At 31.5% G+C, this 17934-nt stretch overlaps 1 protein-coding gene across 1 annotated transcript in view; it reads right to left on the bottom strand.

Annotated features, from left to right (window-relative positions):
• The window catches only part of LOC115881101 (MOXD1 homolog 1), a 91791-nt gene that overhangs the window by 14918 nt on the left and 58939 nt on the right, over window positions 1–17934 (bottom strand). The window contains exons 3-5 of the mRNA XM_030898476.1: window positions 9678–9833; window positions 7449–7622; window positions 44–329 (exon numbers count right to left, since the gene is read on the bottom strand). Coding sequence (XP_030754336.1) covers window positions 44–329; window positions 7449–7622; window positions 9678–9833 — 616 coding nt within the window. The remainder of the gene's footprint in view (window positions 1–43; window positions 330–7448; window positions 7623–9677; window positions 9834–17934) is intronic.

Genomic DNA, 17934 nt, shown 5'->3' with positions numbered 1-17934 from the left:
CAAATAAAAAAAAGGTAATAATGTTAAATTAAAAAAAAAATACCCTTTGATCCTATGGCCCATGCAACTAAAGGTGTTAAACACTGCTCCCAAGCCAAGGGCATATTATTGTAACATAGCTGTCCATCTTCGTTTGCGTATTTCTCCCAAATTGCTGAATTGTAGTTGCCAGGTAACTCACATTCGTGCATGATCATGTGATGTACCATGTTAGAGTGGTTCTTTCCAATTATAGGTTCAAATCCTGTTATGTGGTGTTTGACGTTTAAGGTTGGTGCTTTAAATACTTTACACCAATACACAGTATCCATGTTGTTGGGAATTTTGAACTAGAATAAAAAACGCATTTTAGCAAGTTTAAAGAAAATTCGTTGAAAATAAGTAACTTATGAAAGAAACACAATCATACTCAAATCTAGAATGCCACTTTATCTAAAGAAGAGAACATTCGACCCATGTGTACTACCACCCAAGAAGCATTTGGACGTCGGGACAACGTTGTGTCACGCGACCAAACGTCGGGGCGCAACGTCGGCACAACCTCGAGCCAACCCTAGTCTGCACTAGTTTGGAGAATAATTTTTGGGTCGAAACGACGTTGGATACCGAAGTTAGCTAGCTAATTCACAGAAATACAAAACTATAATAATATGGCGTCTAAGTCGCGTTTTATCCTAAATTGGGATAATTATGGTAAAAATATTATTTTTATGATTTAGTTAGAGACATATGCCAGATGGCAGTAAAGGAAAACGAAACAAAAGCATTTTAGTATGGAGGATGTTTGAAGATCATAATTATTGAAACACTTTAACCGACTCTGTAACTCGTTACCCAAGGCAAAAAAGTTAAACGCAAACAACTTTATTGATAAATGTATTGTTTCTACTTTGAAAAATACTAATGGGCCTTAAAATTAAAGAAGTTTTAAAAAATTTCTTGAATTTTTTTTTAGTAAAATGAGAATAATTCATTCGCAGTCGAAAAAATTGTTTCCGCGTGTTGTTTAGGGTCAAATATTTCAAGTTAATGTATTCAAAAAGCAGGAATTGCTATTTTAAGAACGAAACATTTTCTTATTCAACAACATGGCGGCTTTCACTTTGTTATTTTGGAGATTAAGATGGAGTAGTTCGAGTAGTCGCATACTGGACTAATAAAGTCGCAGTTCAGCCTTAACAGGTAGTATACTAGTCGCAAGATTGCCTAATTTAGTCATCCTAGAGTCTAGCTTGTGCCGCCCTCTATATTCTAAATAAACGAGGGAGTGGATAAAGTATCGGTAATATGTCGATGTATATTTAAATTTGGTTTTATATGTACCTTTCTTATGTCCCATTTTAATTAAGTTTTTTTTATAAAAACAAAAACTGCATTGAACTGTCTGATTGAACAGAACAATGAAGTGAAAATTTAAGATTTAAGGTTATGGTTCAATACAGTTGCAAAAAGGTAGTGGCTCGACGTCCTACCAACGTAAGAATAAGGAAATCTAAACAACGTTGAAATTAGTAAAACAGACGACGTTTGCATAACGTTGGAATAGGTCCTGAAAGTGACGTCGGAAAACTCTTTATTGCCCAACATTGTTACTACGTTGTCCGAATCACCTAAAAATCACTTAAGCAAAAAAGGTTACAAAAGAACGTTTATTCGACGTCGCAGAAGCTTTTACTTTCTTGTAGTACTAGTTCAACGTCGGCACAACGTTACAACAACGTTTACATTTATTTTAATACCCAAGGTACGGAGCTAATTATATTTTGTAACTAATCCAACGTTGTGATTAGTAAACATGTGGTCGCAAGTCGTGAAAATGCTACTTGGGCAGTCATGACCTATGCATGCAAAATCTGGACATTTAAAACGGTCATTATAAGGAAACTCACAACGCTGAATGGAATGAAATATGCTGGGAATAACCAAGAGAGACCGTAAAAGAATAGAGTGGATACGACAAAAAAACCAGGTAATAGATGTCATCCACAGAATCAAATCCCTCAAGTGGCAATGGGCAAGACACCTGGCAAAAAGAACAGACAACAGATGGACTACAAAAATTACAGCATTGTACCCACGAGAAATCAAGAGACCTAGAGGAAGACCAAACTTGAGATGGGACTATAATAATAGGAAATTAGCAGGGATAACTTGGTCCCGCATAGCCAACAATAGACAACAATGGGATGATCCCAACTACACAGAGAGTATCTAAATATGTGAGGGAGACTACACAATAATTAGAAATAGTTGAATAAGCTGAAAATGATGATGATGATGATGATGATGAAAAAAAAGTTTAGTCTAACAAAAAGTGGTATGATCAAGTGATTTCTTGGAGTTTAAAGTATGACAGATAAGCAATAGGCAGAGTCAAAGTCTACTTGATTATAAAATACTTAGTATTTAGTGTTTTTAATTTATATAAATTATTTAAATTAATTTTAATTAAAATTTACATTTTTGGGATAAAAAGAAACTATTTGTTATACTGTAAAACGTAATATATTCAGTATGATAATATATTAAAATTAGCCATAATCCATCATAATTTGTCGATACATGAGAGGCACTTTGTTTATCGAAAGCCAAGGAAGCTAATATATATTGAGAAGCAAGATACTTGCTGTTCTATTTTATGCTGTCATAGATAATATAAGTCCTGGAAAAAAGCCATCTAAGGTTTTTATTAAAAAACAATTGAGATAGATTGAGAAGCAGTATATATTTTATCCTTGTAAATAAAATTTCTTCTGTTTTATATTCAAAAAGGTGACACGATGTGCCTAAATAACATTTGAACTTTATACGTAGGAATGATTGGACACAATAAAGTAAAAATATATTTTCAATATTTAATATACTTGGCAAGTGGCAACCCTTTTACGATATAAAAAAATGTTCATAATTTTATGAACATTTAAGTAGTAATAAAATCATCTTAAAAAAGTAGAGAAAGCATAGAGAGCAAAAGAATTATCTTTTTTTCCATAGCAACTGTTAAAATTGCCTTATATCTATCAAAAATAGTAGACAAAATAGTACTTTAACCGCAAGGGTTGATTAAATGATACTTTAACAGCGAGGATAGGTTAAAAACTTTATTTCACCTCGCACGTTTTTTAATTGCTTCCATTATTGAAATTTTTTGTATTCCTTTTCATAAGTTATTCGGGATTTAAAAGGAAGTAGTTTGGATATGGCGTTTGTCGCCTCAGCGTGAATATCTGTTGGTAATTTAGTTATTTCGTTTTGAGCCATTTCTGCTCCAATTCAATCAGCAATCGACACGAAAGGGAACTGACAACTAAAGAGACAGCTTTATTTATTTGTCAAATTACATAGAAACCAACGCCAACTCAGAACAATATTTTTTCTACTCGTAATAAATTCCTTGAAATAATAATTTCTGAATATTTTTTAAAACGCAACTCGCTATAGAAAAAAATATTGTTTTATACACGACGATAAAATTGCATTATTGTCTCCCAAAATTATTTTACTCGCGATTTCATTGCTCGTGAATTAATCTTTTCGGTCGACGATAAAATACCATTTTATCGTCTTGTATAAAAAATAACTAATTTTTTAATGTTTATATGCTGATCTTCATGTTTCAATTTTAAAAAAGTGTTAATTAAATTATAAAGTAACAATAAGGGAGAAATCGTATGTAAAGCTAATAAGAGTTTCTAGTTCTAGTAAGAGATATTTCAAGATCTTAACTTTAACACTAGGTATAAATAATAGCAGCATAAGGACTATATATCCATTTCATTTAATAAGTTATGTAAACATACTGTACAATGATATATTACAGCTAGAATATCTCCATGTACGTAAAGTAAAAGAGACAAAACAAGGCTTTGTAAATTCAGAACCATCTGACATCAGTAAATATAATATTAAGTATTTTCAAGAAATTCGCTAAGCGTGCTCTGAATTTTAAGCGGGACAATTTAAATTCAATAAACATATATACTGATATTTTGCCTTCTACGTATCCATATCTTCTTCGAATGGCAATAATCAGAAAAAATGAGGTGGGACAGATCTAACATCGAATAATTTATTTATCCATATAATTTATATAATCCATTCATTTGTAGTGACAAAAATATTCAATGTGAATCAAAAATCAAATATACAGCGTCATTTTCCGAATGGTTGGTTACATAGAATAAGTAAAGTATTTTTTCTGCTGCCAGGGCCAATTTAATTCATTCTATTAATCAATTCTCTATACCTCGTCCAGAGTAGTCATTCTTTGAACATATCTGTAACCTGGATATAAAAGAAATGCCTTTTATCAGTTTCCGTCGTTTCTGGATACAAGAACTCTTAATACTGAATCACTTATTATATTGTATAGTTATCGTAATCTCAAGATTTGTAAAGAACCCAAGCAACAGTCATTTTCAAACTGAGATAAGGTTCTTTTTTCCTAGATTGAAAGAAAGAAAATGACCAATACTGACGAGTATGCATATCCTCTTATATTTAGCAACTATCTTTGATACCAATTAAACTTTTAGTTGTGCAATCGAGGGCGCGATTTTTAAATTTATTGTTGCCAACCATGGATATATTCGGCGCCAGGCTGACTAACTGGAATTTAAATTTCACCCTGGGGATTCAGGTGGTAGCTCAGTTGTAAAAAATGTTAAGTGGCCACATTTATTTGTTTATTTCCTGACATTGTTATTCGTTTTGACACTTGACAGTTTTGTATTACGAGTTTTTGGTTTAAATATAGTATATTAAACAACGAGTTTTGAAAACGACGTTTTGCACACGAGTTCGACAGTTTCGAACGAGTGTACAAAGAAGTTTTCGAACGAGTTTTTTACGCTATTTTTTCTACGACTGCAAATTAGCAGCAGACTCACTCACTTTTTGCCAGTTTTGTGAAATAATTTGCGATGTGATGATGACACTTCTCTGACGGCTGCGTTGCGTTTGGCGTTTTAGCTAAACATTGGAGGATAAAAATGTCAAAATTGGCACATGTCCTGTGCAAAATGACACATGTCGTGCGCTAAATCCTTACCACACAACAGTTTGCATAACGCCAATTTCAGATCGAGTTTTCCGTGTGTCAAACTGCATTTTCTAGGCTAGTCGTAGAAAAAATAGTGTTGTCATATTTTAAGAGTCTATTACTCTGTACTTTCGGGTTGCTCTCAGGGGTCGGGTAAAGCGGGTGTGTGGCCGAAGGAAATATATATATTATATTTCAGAAATCTGCTTAAGGGTTAGGCAAATCCTGTCGTGTTAAGCCACACCTAAAATTCCAAACACACGTGCTTTGATTAAGGTTTGCAGAGCTTCAGCATTTGTCATAAAATAATGAGCAATTTGTTACAAAACCGTATAAATTATATATCACTGTAATCACAAAACTTCAATCTATTTCCCTATTGTAACGGAATTTCTTGTATGTCTTTATTTTTGAGAAAATTTAGTCCAAACATAAGGTATATTTTTTGATGTTTGACCATCAAAATCTTAAAAATAAAGAAGTTGTCTAAAAATGTGCTACAATAAGGATACAGTATAATGCTTTATCTTTAATTTCCTTCTTCATTTGTGTAAAAATACCAAGCCTGTTTTACATAAAACGTTAAATGCCGAACGCTAATTTTGCTACTTTTTCGGACGAGTGAAATGGATTCTTAAGCTTAAAAATGTTGACTAGCAGACCTTGCAGTCGAACATTGTTCTTTTTAGAATCTCTTTTAGTGCGAAGTGTACAAGATAACTTAATAGCCGTAAAAAACTCATCGCAACTTTATTAGAATATTTTGAATGGGAAAGCGGTAGTAATGGCCCCTTAGGTGCTGTTAAGAAGGTGAGTTTTGTTGATGTAAATAATAACTGTTTATATATTTATAATCCCAAGTAGCATTTTCACGACTTGCGACCACATGTTTACTAAACACAACGTTGGATTAGTTACAAAAAATAGTTAGCAGCGTACCTTGGGTATTAAAATAAATGTAAACGTTGTAGTAACGTTGTGCCGACGTTGAACTAGTACTACAACAAAGTAAAAGCTTCTGCGACGTCGAATAAACGTTGTCTTGTAACCTTTTTTTCTTAAGTGATCTTTAGGTGATTCGGCCAACGAAGTTACAATGTTGGGCAATAAAGAGTTTTCCGACGTCTGTTTCAGGACCTATTCCAACGTTATGCAAACGTCATCTGTTTTACTAATTCCAACGTTGTTTAAATTTCCTTATTCTTACGTTGGTAGGACATCGAGCCACTACCTTTTTGCAACTGTATTGAACCATAACCTTAAATCTTAAATTTTCACTTCATTGTTCTGTTCAGTCAGACAGTTCAGTGCTGTTTTTGTTTTTATAAAAAAACTTAATTAAAATGGGACGTAAGAAAGGCACATATAAAATTAAATTTAAATATACATCGACATATTACCGATATTTTACCCACTCCCTCGTTTATTTAGAATACATATAGGGGGCGGCACAAGCTAGACTCTAGGATGACTACATTAGGCAATCTTGCGACTAGTATACTACCTGTTAAGGCCGAACTGCGACTTTATTAGTCCAGTATGCGACTACTCGAACAACTCCATCTTAATCTCCAAAACAACAAAGTGAAAACCGCCATGTTGTTGAATACGAAAATGTTTCGTTCCTAAAATAGCAATTCCTGCTTTTTGAATACAGTAACTTGAAATATTTGACCCTAAACAACACGCGGAATTTTTTTTCGACTGCGAATAAATTATTCTCATTTTACTAAAAAAAAAATTCAAGAAACTTTTTAAAACTTCTTTAATTTTAAGGCCCATAAGTATTTTTCAAAGTAGAAACAATACATTTATCAGTAAAGTTGTTTGCGTTTAACTTTTTTGTCTTGGGTAACGAGTTACAAAGTTGGTTAAAGTGTTTCAATAATTATGATCTTCAAACATCCTCCACACTTAAATACTTTTGTTTTGATTTCCTTTACTGCCATCTGGCATATGTCTTTAACTAAATCATAAAAATAATATTTTTACTATAATTATCCCAATTTAGGATAAAACGCGACTTAGACGCCATATTATTATAGTTTTGTATTTCTGTGAATTAGGATTTTAAACAACGTTGCAGTTTGTACTAAATTAGGCTTCTAGCCAACGTCGGTATCCAACGTCGTTTCGACCCAAAAATTATTCTCCAAACTAGTGCAGACTAGGGTTGGCACGAGGTTGTGCCGACGTTGTGCCCCGACGTTGTGACCCACGTCCAAATGCTGTTTGGGATTAATCTATTGTTGTTTCCTACAATATTTTGATTAAAAGAAAATATGTAAAAGTGGGCAACGCTGTGCCGGTCAAGCTTAATCACGTGACTAAAAGTTTATTTGATATGAACTATAGATAAGTATGACAGCGAGAGTATAAATATATCAATTCTATAAGTTGGACTTACATTCTTTAACTCTACATCCCAGTGTCTGGTAAAGTCACTGGATTGTTTAGGCAGCGGCGGAGGTCCTAGTAAATGAACACTTTGAACACCTCTTCGGTCTTCGTGATAGACCATATCAGTCTCTGATCGTGGATCGTTTTTGTGTAGAGCCCAAATGATTCTTACGGTATCCCCCTGTAAGAAAATTTATTCAGAATTAAGAAACATTTTATGATAGAAGATGTTTTGGAAAAGGAGTGGTAAATTTCTTAGAAAAATAAATGCTATACTGAAAAATTTGGTGTTAAAATTAAAAAAAAAAACACTATTTCAATTGGATGTCAAAAAGTAAATTACAAAAAGTTCTAGATAACAGAGACAAAATCCACATTATTATTTATATTTTTTATCAAAATTGTCGTATTTTTTTTCATATTTAAATTTGGAGTGCCTCTTTCTCAATGTCAATAAGACAATTTTTAAATTGTCTTATTGACTTTGATTCTTCAAAGACCATTTTTAATATTTATTTATATATATTAGATATAGTATGTCACTCGATCAAGGTCGGGACGACCAGGGTTCGGAAAACTACATGTTACTTTTAAAAACTACATAAACTACATTACATGTAGTTAATGTAGTTTATGTAGAGGGTGTAGTTTATGTAACCTATGTCAAATATCAAAGGTTTGAGGTGAGGTTATAGTAAGTTGAAGCTTTAAAAACACATAATGAATTTAAGAAAGAACAGAAGAAATATGGCTTTAAAAATAATATTTACATCATATTATCTCTATAACACCTCATACAAAGGAAAATTATTCATAATATCAATACATAGTTTATTAACGTAGTTTTCATGTAGATAATGAACGGGAAAAGACGTAGTTTTTGAAGAAAAACTACACGTAGTTAATCAGGTAAATTACGTCTTAATTAACTACTTCCGAACCCTGGGGACGACTCATTAGAATTTTTATAAATTGTAGAAAAAAGCGACAGTTACCGTTAGAACGTTACTACATATTTGTAAAAGTTCAGGGATAGTATTCAGGCGCTAAAATAAAATTATTTTAATGTTATGTGGGAAAGAAACAGTAGTTTACTTAATTTTATTTATGGTTTAATCAATACTTTGTAATAATACTCGATACTACGATAACTCAGCTACCTGTATGAAAAAAAAACAGCGTCAAAGATGGCTAGGGAATGACAATCGATGATAATTTTGGTGAGGTTGTTTATTAAAGAGAGACGTTGTTTATTAAAAATTGGCATAAAACTTGTTAGAAATTAACACTAATTATAGAGAGATTAAAAAATAGATAGAACCGTTGATTATGCATAAACAATAATATAATTTCTTGTTTGTCGCTTATCCATGTTTTGAATTAAAATATTGAATTACATTATTTACATATATGCACTAAATGTATAGCTTTAAATCAACATAATTTAAATTATTATGAATTCGCTTATTTAATTTGTATTTATGCCTATTAAAGAAACACGTACAGGCAATTATGTCGCTTATATCAATAAAATAAATTAACGAGACCATCGTTTATTAGAATATATTTACTATATACTTTATATACAGATACGCATCATTTAATTTCTGAGCAATCATTTTATTGATGGAAATGCTGAAAATTTCTGATAGAAATTCGCCAATTTTGAGTTATACATTAATTATTATATTTCATGAAATTAAATAGATATCTAGATATTAATTTAACATGTTTACGTCAATCGCCTAAAATAATTTTAACAGCTAGAGTTCTATCAGCAATGTCAATAATTTATTAGACTAAAAAAGAAGTAGTCTTAATATTTTAAATATCTTTTTTTGCCTCTGGCGAAGAGAGGAATTATTGTTTCCTGTTATAAAACAGCGACATTTAAAAAAATATATATTTTCATTTTTATATATTTTATCTAAAATCTACTAAAGCAGGAAAATACCGTATGGCCGAAAAAAAACCAGCGTCAAAGACAATGGCTCAAAAACTTTAATGGATTTCGGCTTGATCTCTCCAAAATTCTCATCGATTGTCATTCCGCAGCCGTCTTTGACGCCGTTTTTTTCAATTGTATGGTATTTTCAGCCATAATCTCGCTGTAAGATTATTTGATGCTAACGTGGCTAAGAAAATGGCACGTCGAAAGAATTATAAAAAGTGTTTTAGTAGCATCATACAAATTTATTATTTTGCTATAACAATAATTATATTATTTCTGACTTACCGATAAAACATAGTCATTGACGTCACAAGTGTCTAATACTCTTCTGAATTCTAGAATAGTATGAGTCCCGTTCTGTTCACCTTTCATCAGGGTGTAGTTGTCTATGATGTCTCTAACAGGGGCGCTGCCTTGACTCTTTGGAACCCCATGACAATCCTAGAATAAAAATTATGTAAATTAAAAGAGTATAGTTGAAAATATATTTTAAAATAAAATAAAGCAGGAATAAATAAAGTACTTTTCTGACAACATCAAAAATAGACCTATAGCTCCTTGCTTTATTTGATAAGTGAAAATAAACCACAGTCAATTATATTCGTAACTAGCCTGGCGATTTTTTGTTGTTTCGAATATTCGTTTATCTTATGTAACAGGTTAGGTTTTGAGCTCCATTAAAACTTTATGTGAAAACTATTAAGACTGGTGCTGGGGACTGCTGGCATGTGTATGAGTATAAGTGCAACGAATACACAAAATCAAGCAAAAATTACCAACTGATAGTGAATAAGTTGTGGTTTTGACGCATGTGTCGCTCTTTTATACTAAGGGCTGGCAAAGGTTAGTCTTGGGTCGAGATTTCCGTATGCAAGAAGAGTACAGTGCGTTTATAATGTACTGAACAAAAAGAGGACAGTAAACACGTTGCCAAACGTATGAAATAAACCGCGAAACTGTGCACGTCGCCAAGAGACGTGGAAGGGGATATAGCAGATTTGTCGAGAAGTGTCTAACCCTAGCAGTCAACTTTTAAGCTTGACCAATCAGGTTGGTTAGCGTGGTTATTTGAAGGGTGTTAATTCATTTGTGTTTGTCAAAAACTTTAACGTGATTGGTCGGGCTTAATAGTTGCCTGCTAGGGCTAGACACAAGTGATTTGTCGCAGTTGACCGGTTGACCCAATCAATACCTCTGTCAGTACTTAAAGTTCTAGGGAAAGGTGTACGTCATGCGTTCAGCTTCACGATTTAATTACGTCTCGTGATACTTAATTTGTTATTTATAAACGAGTCGTTGTAATTTTCTCTATGGCTTGACTTTTTTTAAGTGCAAGCTAGAAACACTTGCATTTTTTGTAAAAATAAGTGGAATTGAGTGGGTGTTCGCTAGTGGTCGCGCTATTAGAACTCTCAATTCAAAAATCGATATCTCGAAATCTATTAGAAATAATAGATTGTAGTTTTTTCAAGAACTTTGTTAATATTTCTGCTGTATTTTCTTTCTAGACAGTATGTGAAAATCTTTATCAATAAAAAAATTACACGATTGCTGAAAATTGCTATGCTCTAAAAGTAAACGGATAGATTGTTTATAATTTTTGAATGGAAAAAACAACCTTATCGGATTTTTCTTATGTAAACATATTGTAAAATATCCGATCTTGAAAATACAAAAAAGTTTCAATATCTAAACTGGTTATTCAGTTATGGCCTGTTATGTGTTAAAAAGTTGAGTTTTTATATTTTCGCGATTACTGACGTTTTCTCGTTATATAAAAATTAACACCCTAACGATATCCTTATAATTCCATTTCAGACGCTCAGAAACATGTCTAATGATTTTATCTAGTTATCTCTTGAAAAAAAGTCTTTTAAAAATAAGCGGTTTGCGATCGTGATTTTACTTTACTTGATAGGGAAAGGCGTATCGGCAACGCCGCAGCAGCACACCGTCGCGCGTCACGTCGCACAGTGCTTCGTCCCATGGACAAAAATCAAAAAATAAGTTGAAATTTACTAATATCTGAATATATAATTTTATACTTATAGCAATGTTCAACCATCCTGTATATTATTTTTCATAAACAGCGTTTTTTTGTTAGCAAATATTTTCACTAAAAATAAATTTTGCGATTATTATCTCATCAGTGAAAAGAATAACATTCATAGTAGTTCTGTATATTATGGAGTTAAACGGGTACGTACTTAATTGAAAGCCACTATGGATATTGTTAAACAAGGTATGTACTTTAAATTTATTTCTAAACAAGTTCGTGATTGTTTAGTTTTTATTTATTTTTAAGATGATTCTTAAATGGGTATAAAAATTTTACGTTTTCAAACTTCAAAAAGGCATTAAAAAAAACATATCAAAACATATCGTATTTATTGAATATTTTTGTTGCCATATTCATACACTTTTAATTTTTGTATAGTTCATCTGCGTCTGCTTGCGACGAACTTTATTTTATAATACTTTTCAGATGGAGTAAAATTGATAAGCAATGCCGATCTGGCTAATACTTGGCTTGATCATAAGGACAAGAACTCAAAATTATTTGTATTTCAAAAAATATGTTTTTATTAGATATTGATGAACCTTCCAGTCAAATGAGACACCACTTGTGCCTGAAAAAGTCCACTATGTTGGAGCGAAACGTCGCATAAAAAAAGTGTCCATCTTTCAATTTATTATAAAATCTCATACCCAAGAAAAGAAAAAAATAATATATGGATATGGTCTATTAAAGAGGTAACTATTAACATCCGAACCCCTCATACCGACAAAATGAACAGTAACAACGCGAAAAAAGTAACATATTAGAAAATGATGTACAGAAATATCTTATATGTGAGGATACTTCATCTACCTGTGATTTGGATACTATAAATTTGGAAGATTCTGTCAGCAGTGATTCTCCTGAATCAGAGTAGTTACGATCTATGCATTTTGTTGTCCTAAAGTAAAATTTATAATATCTTAAGTTTTTTTAATTAAATATAACATTAATGTTTCTTTTCATTAAAGAAAAAACATTTTTATCTTATATTAGGCTTATATTGTAGGAATCATGTTCTAATGTTATTTCAATTCTTTTTATCACAGGAATTTATTTAATACTTACACCGTTTTCATACTATAACTTATTATTTTCTTAGATGGAACACAGCTCCAACAATATTATTATTTATAAGATTTTTTTTTCATAAACGTGGGACTAAGAACATCATCATTTAGTACAATGAGAGTACTCATCATTTGTGTCAAATAAACCTAGTTTGAATAAATTGCTTACAATAAAAGAGAAGTTTTGGATTTTTGTCCTCTAGAGCCATATGTTCGAAGCACTGTGCGTCGGTCGGTCGCATTTCTCTCACTCCGACTTAATAAGATCCCTATGCGATTTACTTCCACACATGTCAATGTCGACCCAAAAGTAACAGTTGTCAGCACGGTATACCAATCAGTAGAAATAGGTGTGTATCAGTATATAGTTAGTTTAAACGAGGAATTACTACGATATACTCTCAGATAAAAATAATCAGTTTCTCATTTTCCAGTTTTTAGGAAACCATGAATAAGGAGAAATTAGTCAAGTTAATGAACATGTTTTAAAAACCATTGGATAAGGATTATACCAGGGATTATACAGTGTCTTTAGGGACATACCCTTTTTATACAGTATCTTTAGAGAAAAAAAATATACCAAAATATATGTACAATAAATATATACAGGGTCCGGCAATAGTGCGTCGGGCATCTGTAGCCCCTAGAATAAAAAACTTAAGAATTTTGTTTAAGTGCAAATCTAAAGTATGTACCAGGATGTATTTCAGGAAAATATTTTAACTCCTATAGGGTGGCTCAAAAAAGTGTGAGTGGACCTGGATGATTTTTTTAAATGGAACACCCTGTATATTATTGCATTTTTGGCTTCCTTTCAGATCAATTTACATAACTCTAAGATATGAATAAATACATTTCGATAGTTTCAGAGATATTAAAAAATAAATCAAAAATATATATTTTTCAGCCCTTCTTATAAAAAAATATTAGAAATACAAGAACTGTTCTGAAATCAAAACTATACTAAGTATTTACTTTAGATGGTCTGTACTTACTTTGCTATAAATATGTTATAATAATTCAAAATTCTATGCCAAACTTTCTAAAATATAAAATAATTTTTCTTCGTTTTTTTAAATGGAACACCCTGTATATTATTTTTTCAATAGATGGAGAATTAAAAAATGAACATTTTTTGTATTTAGAGTATTTCAAAATTTTTAACGGTTTCGCAGATATTTCATATGTCATTTTCCACAGTAAATTTTTATCAAAGCCATCCAATGATTTTCTGTCGTATTTTACCATTGAAAGCGCCATATGAAATAATACTGCGTGTATCTGCGAAACCGTTAAAAATTTTGAAATACTCTAAATACAAAAAATGTTCATCTTTAAACTCTCCATTTAATAAAAAAATAATATATAGGGTGTTCCATTTAAAAAAACAAAGAAAAATTATTTTATATTTTAGAAAGTTTGGCGTTGAATATTGAACATCCTGTATGATTTACGATTACCATATTTATAGCAAAGTAAGAACAGACCATCTAAAGGAAATACCTCATATAGTTTTGATTTCAGAACAGTTCTTGTATTTTTAATAATTTTTTTAAGAAGGGCTGAAAAATCTCTGAAACTATCGACATATATTTATTCATATCTTAGGGTTATGTAAAGTGATCTGAAAGGAAGCCAAAAATGCAATAATATACAGGGTGTTTTATTTAAAAAAAATCATCCAGATTCACTCACACTTTTTTGAGCCACCCTATAGAAGTCAAAATATATTCCTGAAATACATCCTGGTACATACTTTAGGTTTGCACTTAAACAAAATTCTCAAGTTTTTTATTCTAGGAGCTACAGATGCCCGACGCACTATTGCCGGACCCTGTATATAGCAGCCAAGGTAATTTTAACGCATTTTTCGATAGTATAGAATTCTGCCTGTAGGATGCTAGAGTAGGTGCCTATTAGATCCCTGTTATTTTTTAAATTTACTGCTTCTATAGCCTTAAAAAATAACAAAAGTAACTCATATTACAAAAAACTGGTTTAATAGATATAGTCTGTGCAAAGAATGGATACGGGACAGTGACACTGTATCTGTCATTTTAATTCATAGGTTAGTTGTATTTAGTGTAATTTTTTGGATGACTCGTTGGACATGATATAGATGATGCAGAATAAGACATTCAGTTGATTTCAGTCATTTAGATTTTTTATTTGATAATAATTTTAACTTAAAAATAAAAATTAATATTTCCACATTCATAAATCTTGTAATTAAAATTCTAATGTTGAAAAATATATATCTTTAGAGAGACGTAAATTATATAGTTTAGTGCTGGGAAAAAATATAATGATCAAAATCAGGAAATGTCTAGTTTTAGTAAAAACATTTTGAAGTGCCATGAAGTGCACTTTAGTTGATAAAAGAAATAGAAAAACTCACAGAGAAATGTCTCTATTAAAATAAACGATGCAAATTTGTTCTCCATAAATCATTAGTGTTGTTAAACTAGTGGAAATATAAAATACTGCTAATACTGTTTATGTTGAATACTGTTTATATTGAACACCTGCATCATGTACTGCAGGTACACTTTAATATTAAACACAAAAACACAAAAAAAACACACAACATAATAATTATTGCCTCTGGAGATAGTCTCATCTAATATTTAATCCTTCGTATGTAATTAAACTTTAGTTTAGTATATATTTCCAATAATTGATTGTTCAAACTTGCTCGTACCAAATAATATTAGAGCTTCTAAAATTATTAATTCAATAATGTAGTTGCAACGTCTTGTTATATATTTTAATATTTTCCATGAGATATTTTGATAAATAATATTTTGTATATCAAATTTTAGAACATATCAAAAGGATATAATAAGATTAAATTTTAGTTTATTGTAGATATTAACTGAATTCACCCCATATTTCATAAAAAAATGAACCTAGTATTAGGTATACAATTTCAAGTCTCAATAAATTATTTTTATTAAAAATTCACTTATTTTCTATTTAACAAAAAGTCATTTTAGCAGCCTCAGCAAATTCATTTATTAATTCAACGTTTAAAATTGATTATGAAATTATTCTCTCAAATTAAAAAAAAATAAAAACTCAAAAACATCATGGAAACTATAAAATATTAATTCTGCCGAAAAACTTTAATGTATAATTTTCGGAGGAATTAACCTTTTTTAAGAATAGATTATTTTTTACTTTTTTCTCTTTATTTTTTCTTTCTACGTTGTATTGTCTCCCCCGGCTGCTATAACTCTCCATAAACGTCAGAGTATACTGAATGAGGCTGCAAATATATTATTTTTTTCTATTCTTCTGATTTTGAATAAAAAGCGATTTTTCAATAAAATCGTAATCAAAATGACTGGTGTCGCCATGGCAATTTTCTAGTGACAGTAACTATTTACAAAATCGACATTAGTTTATAGACATTGTAACGTTTTTAGTTCGTTACATGTCTTTTTTATATATGATATATATGATGTCTGGCGTATCGTCATCGGATTCCGTATCGTTCAGGCCTGATAATTTATTTGGCAAGCTTGGCGTAATTTTTACGTTCGCTAGTCGCCAATCCTGTTATCGTTTCACTGCTCTGTGGAGGCGCTGTCAACATCGCTCCAAAGTTAGGTCGCTCTCCGCGCTTAACCTCACTTTTCTTCACCCGGCTTTTAGAAATGGTAATAATTTAAATCTTGCTGCAAAATCTGAATCAGCTGCCATTTCGAAGCTACAGGGTAGAGTTTTGGATTGACCCACCTTAACTCGTATTTGCATTTTGCTGACACGTTGATGTACTTTTGCTGTTATCCTCCAGAATGTTAAATGGAAGAAAGAACAGTTTTTTTGTTTATTATTGAGCCCTCGGAAGTGTTTCGAGGGTCTTATAGACGGACTATAAACAAGGTACGGGTAGTGTTCCCCTGTACCGTTACCAAGGTTATGGTCCAAGGTTACGGTCCAAGTTACGGACATTATCCAAGGTCCTAGTAGTGTTCCAAGGTACGGATAGTGTCCCCGTATTGCCACAGTATGGATACAGCGTAAGCCCCATGCTGCTTCGCTCCCATTTCTAAGCCTAGTCAGTAGCTACGGCTGTATTGATTCATGGTGTCCTCATTCTGGCCCCTTTCGTTGTTTTGGCCAACAGGATCGCCGACAGACAGTACAGAGATATGAGCCCACCTCACGCTGCTACTCTTTGAAACAGAATTGCCTCAAGAACAGCCAAGTGTAGATTTAGGTTCTGGTTTTCAGTCGATTTTCAGTCTTAACTTAATAACGTACATTTTAAATAATATCGTACAGACTATATTTAGTGGTTAGATTATTAAGAACATTTATGTCGATTTAGTAGTTACAATATGATTTAGATCTTAGGTTTCATTACAGTACGCCTTGTAATAGTATTTAACCACTATAATAATTATTAAAATTGTACAATGTTATTTACCATCAGAATTCATCATGAATAAATATAGTCATTAGTTTTAAGTAATATACAACTGTGTTTTCTTTCTCTGTACATGCCTGGCGCCCAATATCTATATTTTTTTGTTTATTGTTATTGATTAGTTTTCTCTCTAGTGAAATACCTTATCCACGACTGCTCTCCGATGAAAAGCTGCCATTCGCAGAGGTAGTTGTTTAAAAAAACGCTACAACATTGTTATTTAGATATATAAGAGTTTATTTAATTTTACCTACAATAGTTGAATAAATAAGTATTCATTATTTTGTCAAGAAAAATGAAGCAGTATCTGCTAGCGGAACGAATGTTACTAGTGATTTTATTTTGTGAGAAAATTGCTTCTTGGCCTCAAGGACTTATGCTCAAAGATATCCAAATAAGAATCTTCCTGATAAGCGCTCCTTCGAAAAACTACTTGTCCTATTTTAGGCAGAAACCCGTCGATGGAAGTGAAGAGAATTTTGCCGTAATTGGCTCTTGGAAAATCCATATATCTACAAGTCATCGTAAAATAAATCAAAGAACTACTTTTTCGTTTTTCTTGATATTTAATAAATATTATTTATTAAACTATTATAGGTAAATTAAATAAAAGTAAAATGGTATAAATTTAAATAAAGTCCATAAACTAATTTCTATTTTGAAAATAGCTACTAACTGTCACTAGAAAAATTGCTGTTTATTCAAAAGCTGAGCTAGATAGCCTATAGGAAACCCTAATATATGTAGTTTGAAGGAGCTTTTGAATCTGCTTCGATTTATTTTAAAAAATAAACGGTGTTGTATTTGAAATAACGAAGTTTTATGTAAAATAAATACTTATTTAAAATAGAGTAGCAATTTTTGATACCCCTGTATACATTAAACGAAGCAATCAAATTTTTCAGTACAGTTTATTTCTTTGGTTTAAAAGTCAGCTTAAGAATTAATTCTGAAAAGCAAAATACAGGGTGTTGACAT

This window comes from Sitophilus oryzae, unplaced genomic scaffold (assembly GCF_002938485.1).
Source record: "Sitophilus oryzae breed Bouriz unplaced genomic scaffold, Soryzae_2.0 scaffold_169_pilon_pilon, whole genome shotgun sequence".
Lineage (NCBI taxonomy): Eukaryota > Metazoa > Arthropoda > Insecta > Coleoptera > Curculionidae > Sitophilus > Sitophilus oryzae.
This window is presented reverse-complemented; position numbering and strand designations above follow the sequence as displayed.